The sequence below is a fragment of the Mya arenaria genome, chromosome 16, assembly GCF_026914265.1.
Source record: "Mya arenaria isolate MELC-2E11 chromosome 16, ASM2691426v1".
Lineage (NCBI taxonomy): Eukaryota > Metazoa > Mollusca > Bivalvia > Myida > Myidae > Mya > Mya arenaria.
In genome coordinates this window covers 32,788,944-32,801,344 of record NC_069137.1, presented here as the reverse complement: position 1 = coordinate 32,801,344, position 12,401 = coordinate 32,788,944, and the positions used below count along the sequence as shown (strand labels likewise).

General features: G+C 32.2%; 1 protein-coding gene across 2 annotated transcripts in view; it reads left to right on the top strand.

The window, feature by feature from the left end:
• LOC128222220 (uncharacterized) overlaps nucleotides 1–3,918 on the top strand; it is a 30,221-nt gene extending 26,303 nt beyond the window's left edge. For both annotated transcript variants that reach the window (XM_052931152.1, XM_052931151.1), the window contains exons 3-4: nucleotides 123–263; nucleotides 1,793–3,918. In XM_052931152.1, the coding sequence (XP_052787112.1) occupies nucleotides 123–263; nucleotides 1,793–1,866 (215 nt within the window). In that variant the 3' untranslated portion in view covers nucleotides 1,867–3,918. The remainder of the gene's footprint in view (nucleotides 1–122; nucleotides 264–1,792) is intronic.
• Nucleotides 3,919–12,401: the final 8,483 nt, after the last annotated feature.

Here is a 12,401-nt window from a genome sequence, read left to right as displayed (position 1 = left end):
GTGAGTGAGAGTGATTGTTCTAAATTCGGCCCTATCTTTAACACAGTGACATAACAGCTGGTGGGTATAGAAATAGGTTTTATCCAATCCGTTTTACTTATCGATGTTCATTTCTGTTTCAGGAGCATGGTATGGAGTCATACTTTTAGGCAATTACAAATCTTTGTATAAATGCCTGTTAGAGCTGGATGGCGAACAGAAGGTTGCTTTGTTTCAGGAGTTGACTAAAACTTTTGGGGATCATGCCTTACAAACGATGAGTTGTAAGTATTTAATTTCCTTGCTCAATCTTGAAACGCGACGAAATGACAGCCTACAATAATACATGTGTCACTATCAATATTTTTCTTTATTAAGATAAACACGTCGATTGTACCTTACGCTACCAGAAATGCGTTCAATAACACAATTAGGGAAAAGGTATATCAAACGTTGAAGTTAAAAATCTTTACAAAAATGAGACAGCTAGCAAAGTATTAGTTTCTACAATCAAACTAGTTTCAATTGGCAAAACCTAGTGTCTTAGTGTATCAATGAAAAATCGGCAGAAGATGATGTAACTGAATTGTGCTGTGTAAAGTGTAGCTTAAACCAAAGTGATTAACTTTAAAAGTTGGAAAATCTTTTGTGCGCCAGCTGTTTACTCACGAAAGTTCAATACAGAAAAAAATAAAGGACGATTGTGTGTTATCTAAATTTTAAGTAAGTTCCTTTAGAGAACCGAATATACTTACATTTGAATGAGCTGTAATAAATCGATGTTATAAACTACAAATATTATATTTTAATGTTTTAAACTAAATTAAGCTTATGAACTAGGCATTTTTCCGTATTTCTTTTCATACCAAACATGTTTACGCTTTAATGTGTTAAAATCACACTTAATGATAACTGATTAACCCCAGAATCAAGCTTTTGCTGCATGCGGTTGCAAATGTTTGCAACGTATGTAGACAAAATACATTGGTCGTTTTGTTCAAGTAACTATAGGGGGATACACGTAAACCGAATCTGCAACGGTTTAAGTGTGGTTCTTTAATCTTAGCTGCCACATTCACATTTCGCATTGCTGATGAATCCCTTGATATTCGCCATTATCCAACTCACACATATGTAAACTTTTAATAACTTGTAAACAAATATCATTTTGGTCTCATTTCGAAATGTTTTGTGTAAGTCAAATAAAATGTAGAGCAAAGAAATACCAAATGTTAATGACAAAAAAAAAGGTTTTTAACCTTCAAAGATTGCAAAATATGCCGTTTTAAGTCCAAGTTGAAATAAAGATCAAATACAGAAACTGTAATAGCTTAATGTAAAATTATTTGTTGGAAATTTATTCAAAATAATAGTAATAATCTTATTTGTTGGTCGATTCCTTAATATATATATATATTTGTCTTACTTGTAAGAAAGAGCTTCGAAAATGCGGCAAAATTTATATAGACATTGTACAAGGCTTCTCTTTTTTGGTTATTGAAATTTTATTGAATGCTTTCAAGAAATTGGTCACCAATTCTGTAACGGCTATTAAATTAGCTTACATGCATAACTTCGGTGACAAAATAGTGTCTAAAGAAAAGCATTTTAGTTTCTGATTTTAATGTTGAAACAAAATATAAAACTTATGAAATATATATATATCTGTTGTAAAGCTGCGTGGAAACCATGGTCATAAAAAGGGTCATAAGACTTGGACTGAAAGCTAGAAATTAACATGCCAAAATACTTTAAAGTCGTTTGTTTCATTCAGTATCCACTAGTGTAGCTATATATTGATGTTACATTTCAGCTGGATGTATTGGTGTCGCTGAATTGGAAAAGTTGAAGAAAACATGTGAGGAGTTTTTGGAAAAGATGAAGTAACTTTATTACAGCTCTGAAATTGTTGATGAATGCTATCTTATTTTTTGCGAGTGTTTTTTTTTCATAGGAAATTTGTCCGATACTAAAAGTATGATTTTATCATTCTTTCTACAAAAGGATTATGAAACAAACAATCAAAAGCAGTATTGATATTAAAAACCTACATTATCATGTAGAAACATTCATTTCATAGAATTAAAAAAATATTTATTTTAATAAAAATTCTACCAACAAAAGTATTCGGCACTAGTATTTGTTGTATGATGTTTTTGGTGATGGTGTTTTATACTGCAATGACATGTTGTTAGTCTCAACATTATAATATAGAAACTGTCGTAGTCTACATTGGTTAACATTTACGGTTGGTTGCAATTCAATCAATCCGTAAGCATAAATAGGTTAACATGTATAATGTTCCTTCTAAGATTATTTTCTTTTTTCTGTACAGGTTTAAAAACATAATCATATAAAACGAATGCATTTTTTTTCTGAACAAATGAGAATCGAGTATAACTTAAAGTTCTGTATCAACAAAAGAAAATAGTAAACAGTACATATTCAATTTATTATGTGTTTTGATAACCTAAAAGCAATAAATTGAATGCAGGTTTTATCATGAAAGATAATTTTCAAAAGTATAAGCGGTATTCAGAATTAAATACAAGACGAAAAGAAATGTTTCCGAGGTCACTGCTTAGATCTGTAGCTTGGGGTATATTTTGTTAATCTTGTATTCAATGATAAAACTAATTCTGAAAAGTTTATCACAATTTAAACCGTCGGCATTGTTCTTTATTGGCGAAAGCCTTTAAATCGTACAATATCGAGTACAATTACGAAAACACGTTCACGACGCATACTCAGTTGAATAGAACTAAATTCTACAAATTGTACCAATCCAAATTTCTAACGCATCCGTTTTGAATTGTTTTTGATTGTCTGTACTAAAAAAAAGGCTTGCCTCAGAGAATTAATTATTTAAAATAAGCCCCAAAACACTAATTCTATGTAAAATGCAGTTATGCCGTCCGAATGTTCAAATTCCGATAGTTTTACTTGCTGTTGCTACATCAAACTTTCCTGCTTTCTCTGCTACATATTCACAAAAGTTGTTTTGTATTACTTGGAATATAAAATAGGTTCAAATGGAAACGGCGAAAGATAATTTTCCAGTAATTTGATAAAAAAAAATGTATTAACGATGATAAATGGAACTAAAATTTGCACCTGATACATTTTAGGACTCAAAGAACAGTAGTTTGTACTTCTAAAGATAAAAAAAAAATGGAAATGAACAACCTCGTTATTTTGTGAGCTTGTCATACGAGATTTGTACATGGTTCCAACTTTTTATAGACTAAAGAAGAACCGGAAATGAACACGACCTTCGTCGCGACGGCAGCTAAAGTGCTTCATGTAATGCTTCAAATGGGCTGAGAACCATCACATATTTTTGAATCATTCAAGCTTAGCATTTAAAGTTCAGAGCGCACTTTTTTGAGAATTTTTGAATGCGAAAGTGATAAAATATTGCGCTTGTAAAAAGTTATGTTTGTTGACTTGTTAAATTACAACTGCTTGTCTTTTTACAATTTTTCATATTCTTTAACCTATAAAATTTAAATTATACCATTCTTATGTGTATGCGCGCAATAAAGTAACAATCTTATGGAGCTTTAACGAGACATTTTACAAAAATTGGCGACGTGAGCTAGCGTTAACGTGCGCTCTGCAATAACAAAATTATTCTTGCTCATTGAAATGAGTTTGCAACCTCTTGTGAATCGTTTCGAAATTAATAAAGTTATACTGTACAAATTTAGCCACCTAATCGTTCAATTGAATATGAACAGGCGACCATTTGATAAATTCTCGATTCTCATTGGTGCAATATTGTATCAGGGGTGTGATTGACCTGGCAGCTGGAGGGCTGAAACATTTATCGGCCATGGGTTTATGGGGCGCTCTTGGGGTCAAAGTGCAATGCTGTAGAAGAAAAACTGGCTTTTTAAAAGCTCTTTTGAGGGCTCTCCTCAATTTAAATTTGAACTGAAAGCAACAAAATATTTTATTTTATTATGTTTTTATTTATTTTATTTTATTTTATTTTAATTTTTTTTTTTTTTTTTTTTTTTTGGGGGGGGGGGGTCTCTGGGGCCATTAGGACAAATTACATCCCTGAATTGGTGTACAACGTTGTAGCGATTTTATAAATTCTGTTTTGTTTTACTTGAAGTGTAATAAATTTCGTAGAATTTAAACTGTGTTATTTTTTGCACGATTACAATGACTTTTCGAAGACATGGCGCTCGATAGCTGATTGTTGTGAGAACAAGAAGAACGAAGGTTAAAACCCTGTCAGTATCAATTTTTTTTTTAATTTTTTTTTGTTAATTAATGATCAATCTGTATCGTTTTGTATGTGAAAAAGGATTTACTTAGCTTGCAAAAAGACCTTATAATGATATTTACATATGTATCACCGGAGGTTTCAGTCATTTATGAAAATGATGAAAATGACGGGATTTCCTTACTAAATGATAAACTTACACTTATTAAATCAGACTTTCCGGATACATTATTAGTATTAGCCGGAGACTTAAATGCACGTGTAAAAGATATAATTGATTTCATTCCACAAGACAATGTTAACTCTATTTATAATACAAAAACAGACTATCCTGGAGATGAGTTTTGTTTACCGCGTAGCACAAAAGACTTAGTGTTAAACAAATTTGGGTTATCACTTATTGATTTATGCTGTACCCATGACGTGCATTTATTAAATGGTCGTCTCTTTGATGACAAGGAGGGAAATTTCACTTGTATGGCTAATAACGGAAAAAGTGTGGTCGATTATATTGTTGCTTCAACTGAATTATTTGAGCATTTTTGTGACTTTGGTGTCGATGTAGCAGATTTTTCCGATCATTTCCCGCTCTATTGTACATTGAAAACCAACACGTTTAGACTACAGTGTTATGACGAAGGCGACCAGATTCGTAAGTACGTTAAGTACAAATGGCGCGACGAGTGTAAAGATAACTTTATGAGTAAATTTTCAACATTATACGAATCGTTCGTAAATATTGTAGTAACAACAAATCCAGTTGATAAGCTTAGTGCATTTATAGATGTATTCAAAAACGCTGGTGAAGACATGTGTGTTAGGCAAAATGGGTCTTCGCGTATGACTGTTGAAAACGAGCAGTCGGACTGGTGGTGCAAAGCTTGTGATACGGCTAAACAGACAAAATACAAACTTTTACGTCGTTATCGAATATCGAACAATAGTGAAGATTTACAAAAGTATATTGACGCTAGAAATGCATTAAAAAATATATGCAGATCAAAAAAGGAGGCAGCGGAGAGATATAACAGAGAAAAACTGATTGACTCTCGAAACAACCCGAAAGAGTTCTGGCGGCAAGTTAAGAAATCGAATAAAATAAATGTTGTAAAAGATAACAATATATCACCTGAAACATGGGTAGAATATTTTTCAGACTTATATTGTGAAACAAATATTGTTTACACACAAGATGAACAAAACGCGTTTGAGGAGCTTGCACGTGATATAAATGCAAATGAACTAGAAAGGGAGATAACTAACGATGAAATACTATTAGGTATAACTACGTTAAAAAAGATTGTAGCCCTGGAAATGACGGATTATGCATAGAAATGTTTAAGAATACCAGTGGAATTATTTTACCGTATTTACGGGAATTATTTAACAATATATACGATAGCGGTGTATTCCCTGTTGAATGGAGCGAGAGTATCATTGTACCGTTGCACAAAAAGGGGTCTAAGGACGAGCCAAATAATTACAGGGCGATTTCGCTTATTTCAAGCATAAGTAAAATATTTACCAATATTTTGAATAAGAGACTGTCACAGTGGTGTGAAGATAACGGGGTTGTGAGCGAATCTCAGGCTGGGTTTCGAAAGAAATACTCGACAATAGACAATATTTTTAATTTACATGCTGTTATTCAAAAATACTTGTGTCGAAAGAAGGGGAGAATGTACGTTTTTTATATCGACTTTTTCAAGGCCTTTGACTCCTGTATACACGAGAACTTATGGAGAAGCTTATCAAGAAAAGGCATACAAGAGAACAGTAAATTCCTGATAATATTTCAGTGTATGTACAGGAACTTGAAATCATGTGTAAAGGTTAAAAACGGACTGACGCGGTACTTTAAGTGTTCAATAGGCACAAAACAGGGCTGTGTAAGTTCTCCGATGATTTTTTCATTGTTTATTAATGATCTAGTCGAGTTCCTAAAGCTGAAATGCGAGTCTGGAATTTACATAAATGACAACATTGATGATATGTATGCTTTCATGTTTGCTGATGACGTAGCAGGTGTTGCAGACACAAAACAAAATTTACAAAGACAAATAAATTACATTGAAGAGTTTTGTAACATAATTGGGATGAAAATCAACATTGACAAATCCAAGGTTATGGTATTCAGGCGAGGTGGATAACTTAGAGCATATGAAAAATGGTACTATAACGGAAACCAAGTTGACGTAGTTTCATGTTATAAGTATCTCGGGGCGTTTTTTACGCCTACATTATCATGGACTTAAACTCAAGATACACTTAGACTGCAGGCTACGAAGGCAGTGTCAAATATATATGCGTTTCAGAAACGTTTTGGATACTTTCAGTTGAAGGATGCATTCAAACTGTTTGATTCGATAGTTGCACCTATATTGTGTTATTCATCTGAGTTATGGGGATATTGTCATATTGAAAATGTCGAACGTGTACATACAAGCTTTTGTAAATATATAGCATGTCTAAATAGAAATGTTTCTAACTGTTTAGCGTTGAGCGAGTGTGGAAGACTTCCTTTAAATGTGATATATATGACTCGTTGTGTAAAGTATTGGACAAAACTGATAAGCATGCCTAACTATAGGTACCCTAAAAACTGTTATCTAATGCTTCGCGAGTTAGACGGTGCTGGCAAGACAACATGGGCCACAGGAGTGAAAATACTTTTATTCGAACATGGTTTCGGTTTTGCATGGATCGCTGGCGAAGTAGGAAATATAACAAACTTTATTGTGCTATTTAAAAGCAGACTTAAAGACTGTGCAATGCAGAAGATGCAGGGATTTGTTGATTCTTCTCCGAAAGCGCTACACTACAGACATTATAAAAGTCTTTTAAACCCAGAAAGATACCTTTCCATGGATCTACCATTCATATTGAAAAAGACGTTTTCTAATTTCCGTTGCTCTAGTCACGTATTGCAAATTGAAAAAGGCCGACACGATAACATTGATCGGGACTTCAGGTTTTGTCCTTATTGTTTGAAACGAAATGTCTATGTTATAGAGGATGAATACCACCTTTTATTACTCTGTCCGTTGTATAATGATGTTAGACAAACGTACTTGTATGAACAACTTGAAAATAGAATGATAACGCTTCACTTGTTTTACAAACTATTATCAGACTACAATAAGTGTTATATTGGTTGCACACTATATTGCAAAGGCTTTTGCTATTCGAGAGGAATTCATTCGTGATCGATAGTTTTCTATCCTGGTTATATTTTCCTGATATATTTGTATTATACAGTTTTATATCTATACTACTTATATATGCATAACTCTGTCACCACTATTATGTAATTCTCTGATATTTGTATTTTAGGCCGGAGGCCTTGTACTACAATAAACATTATGTTATGTTATGTTATGTTATGTTATGTAATCATTTGTTCCATTACCCATCCTTGTATACATTACTTAAAAATATCATGTAATGCACCCAGTATGTGCAAAGAAAATCAACTAGACATGCATGTCTTCGAAGGACAAGGCTAAATCTGACTTTTGTGCTACAGGAATGTCGATATTAAGTTGATTTTAATAAATATCAACATATAGCCAACATTTCTCAAATTCAATGACCATGAATATCATGATACGGTGCAAAGGCAAATCAACAGATTATTAATTTGCGATTTCTCTCTATCAAGGCAATAACCGTGATGCATTTTTCATCAAAAATCTTGGGAACTATTTTGTAACTTTTTTTTTTTTTCAACAATGAAGTAAAGCTTGTAATATCCATTATATCGAAGCTATAGCAAAAATAAGACAATACTGACAAAAACGATAGTATGTGGTTGTAGCGGTGTATGAACGAAAGGAAACTCCATTACAACCCTCAGAGTATAGCATTATACTGAGATTCAGATGCGATTGATCGTTTTTTAAGAAATTAGAAAAGAGCAGTCTGAATACTTCTACTAATCAAAGCACTGAAAGTGCTGATGGACGGTGACATTGTTCGGTCTGCTGCGAGTATAGAACTAAGTCCTTTCTCTTATAAACACAGAAAATCATCGGAACCTAATCTTGAATATAGGAGCATAATTTGACAATTAGACAATGCTTCAAACCAAATATCTAAGCTGGATATTGATTTTCCAAACATAATTATTCATCTTTATGCTGTAGCTTTGAAAAGTTGATGAAAAGGTCACCTGGCAATATCATCGTTAATGTTTGTTTGCAGAACTACATCATGGTCAAAATTTCATTCCAGGTGCATAACAAATACGCCAAAAGGACACAATCAAGATAACTGAAGCATAACATTAACAGATGTGTTTTTTTAAAACAGTACACATGGTCCAAAGTTCAATGTTGTACTCAAAATTAAAAACGTAGGCCTTATTTAGTTGAAGCTGTGCACAAGATGATCAATTTGCAAGAGAAATTGTCGAAAACTGACATAAACTTGGTATTAATATGTACAATGCATTGAATCTTACTAACTGAAGTACCACATAGTTTACAATTTATTTTAGCTAAGCAGTGATTTCGTATTTTTCCATTAAAATATTACTGGGTATGTCTACCAAGGTATATAGCTTAAATATACCACCCGTTTGGAGTAAGCCTTCGTAGCACATAGGATACAACACTGGACTGCTATTTTTTTACATTTTGGTCCTTTCTCTATAATTATGATTCAAAGCTTAATACATTCTATTAAATAATTGTCCTGAGTTGCGTTACAGGAAAAACAAATTGGTGCCAATTTGGTGTACAGTCCCTTTAAAGTAACCCGAGAACAACAATGATGAATTGTTTTCCAAACATAGCAACATTTTTTTGCAGAGGCCACAAAAATAAAAAAGTAAGTGAAAATGTCACTATCATGGTTAGCCAAACACAACATTTATAATTATTCTTAAAGCAGTACATTTTGTCCAATCTGTAAACATATGAAAGAGGGTCAAAAGGTCACAGTAAAGGAGATCTGAAGACAACATTGATAATTGTTTTGCAAAACTTACTGAACTTTCGTTGCAGTACTTTAGAATAGAAAAGATGGTCAAACGGTAATTATCAAGGTTATCCAAGTACAATATTGATATTTGTTTTAAAAGTTATACACATGGTCTAAATTTCTTTGCTGTTGCTTCAAAAATAGAATGTATGTCAAAAATTCATATTCTATGTCATCAAAGCACAACATTGCTTTTTGTTTTGAAAACTGTACTAAAAAACTTTCATCGAAGTAGCTTAAAAATAGGAAAGTATGTCGAAAGGACAACGTTATACAAGCATAATTTTGATTTTTGAGTTCGAATAAATGGTCTTAATTTCATGGCTGAAGCTGTTAAATGTGTGTCAAAAGGCCACAATCTAGGACATCAAAAGAGAAAAATAAATATTGTTTTCAAAACTGTCTAAAATGCTATAGCTCTAAAAAATAATTAGGTCAAAAAGGTCCCAGTCAGGGTCATCCGAGAACGACATATATAAATATATGTTTGTTTTCAAAACAGTTCAGATGTCAAGTTTTCATTGATGTAGCTTTAAAAAACATATTCAACAACTTCAGGAAATGTGTAAATAACTTAGCCTTTGTCGATCTTACTAACATATTTCCTTGACGAGTTGTATAATACATTCTATTATATGATGACGAGTCTTAGTATCTTTTTATCAAAATATTCTTTAAGTAAAGACAGCAAAATCAACTAACCTGTTTTACTTCTCTAGTAAACAAGAGCTGTCACAGAGACTGCGCGCTCGACTATTACGCCGCTGTTCAGTGTAAGGATTGAAAAGTTTTGGCGAAACATGGATCACTGTAAAATGAGATTAGATTTCAATGCAATACATTATGTATTTGTTGAGATATTAACATGAATGTGGTTACATGGAAAATTTTAAGCAGAATTTCTAAGTCCAATAATAATGGGCCGTTATTTGCAAAATATAGTTATCTAACTTGGTTATTCAAGTAGGTTTTGTGGTTGAGTACTATTGTCTAAAGTCTCAATGCAATACATGAGTAGTTGCTGAGATATTAACCATCTGTGCTAACATGCAAAACCTTAACCAGTATTTCTAAGTTGCATAATAAAGGGGCAAAAATGATAAAATATAAAAGATAGAGTTATCTTTCCTGATTAATTAAGAAGGTTGAATAGTTGGGAGCCTGTGTATAAAGTTCTAATGCAATACATGATGTATTTGAATTAATATGTCAAATAATAAAGCAAAACCTTAACCAGAATTTTTAAGTCGAATAATAAAGCGTCATTATTTGCATTTAATGCAAACTAGAGTTATCTAACTTGGTTAATTAGAAAGGTTGTATGTATGAGTACCATTGTATAAAATCTTAATGCAATACATCAATTAGTTGCTGAGATATTAACCTATGTGTGCTTACATGCAAAACCTTAACCAGAATTTCTAAGTCAAATAATAAAGGCCCATTATTTGCATTAAATTCAAATAAGTGTTATCTAACTTCATTAATTTAGTAGGTTAGATAGTTGGGAATACATTTCTAAAGTTTCAATGAACAACAAGATTTTATTTCATTTCAAACATTCAAAATACATGGTTTCAATGAAATAAGTCGAAATGACCCTTGATCATTGCAAAAGCTGATACATATTCATATATATATTTATATGTCGATCATAGTCAATAGGTCAACTGTAAACACATTTAGTATTCGAGCATGTATAGCACATAGATAAACTATACACACAGAGAAATGAAAGTAATATATGCGTTTAAATTCAAGGCTTAAACTCTTTATAAATTATTACGCTACCTCTTTCCTTATTTCAAAAGCTCTAAATACAAAAACTGCAAGATTTTTAACTACATTAACATTCTTCGACATAAAAAGCGCAATTGTTTTATACATGCTTGGATGACGACAGTAGTATCGAGGTAAGTATCTTTGTCTAATATCGGTATACATGTTACATTCAAAAAGAAAGTGGAATTCATCTTCTAAAATGTTACAAGATGGACATATCCTATTATCAATATCTGTACGGTTCCATCGACCGGTTTCAATACTTAATCTATGAGATGATAACCTCAATTTGCTGAGAGCAATCCTATATTTTTCAATATTAACGCATTTTAAATAAAACTGAAAATTAAAGTCAAAAATATTTCTATTAAACAATGCCCTATAAGATTCAATTAGCCTACTCTTAAAGTTTTGAACACAATTATCCGTTAGTCTTTGTTTAAAAAGTGATAGAAAACTCGTGTAGTCTCCTACACCTTGTGCTAATCAGACATGATAGAAACCCAATGAGCTTAGAACACTTTTAACCTGTGTTGCCCAGTTATGCTTTAAAGGACGAATTTCAATATCATCTAACATGAGTTTATAAATAAGATTAATGTATTTGTGTTCCGGAGAACAAATAACCTTAAACCAGTACTTAATCATGCTTATAGTGCTGTGTGTCTGAATATCTAGTCTACCGGTCTGCTAGGATAAAATCCTTTTGTGTACTAGTTTTCACAGATAGTATATATTTGATAAATTGAGTATGTATCCTTTCTATATGAATTATTTTAATAAATCCCCATACTTCAGACCCATACAACAAAATTGGCTTAATAAGTTTATCGAAGAGCTCAATTTTATGGTCTGGAGTAATATTAACGAATTTATTTAAATATTTTCTTAATTTGTATATCGCCTTTTGCGCTTGACCAGCTAAGGTTTTTGTGGCCTGCATAAACGATCCTCCTGTTGTAAAAACTATTCCTAAGTACGTAAAATTATTTACAATTTCAATGGTGGCATCGTCATATAAAAACTCCAGATTTCTAGGCACTCTTCCACCTTTTCTAAAAATTAACACTTTTGTTTTATTTATATTAACTTTTAATTTCCATTGTTTGCAGTACTTACCTAGTATATTGGAGTTCTTCCGCAGAATTTGCAAAAATTACAATATCGTCTGCATACATAAGTAAGAAAAATTTCAATAAATTAGTATCCACCCCTTTTGCCCCTTTAAGATAAAGTGTATCTTCCAAGTCATTAATATAAAGAGAAAACAATATTGGCGAAAGACATTCACCTTGTCGCAACCCTAGATGACTTTCGAATATAGTACCTATGTCATACTGAAGCTTAACTCTTGTATATACATGACTATACATGGATTTTATAACTTTAAAAAGTCTACCCTGAATACCAAGTCTATATA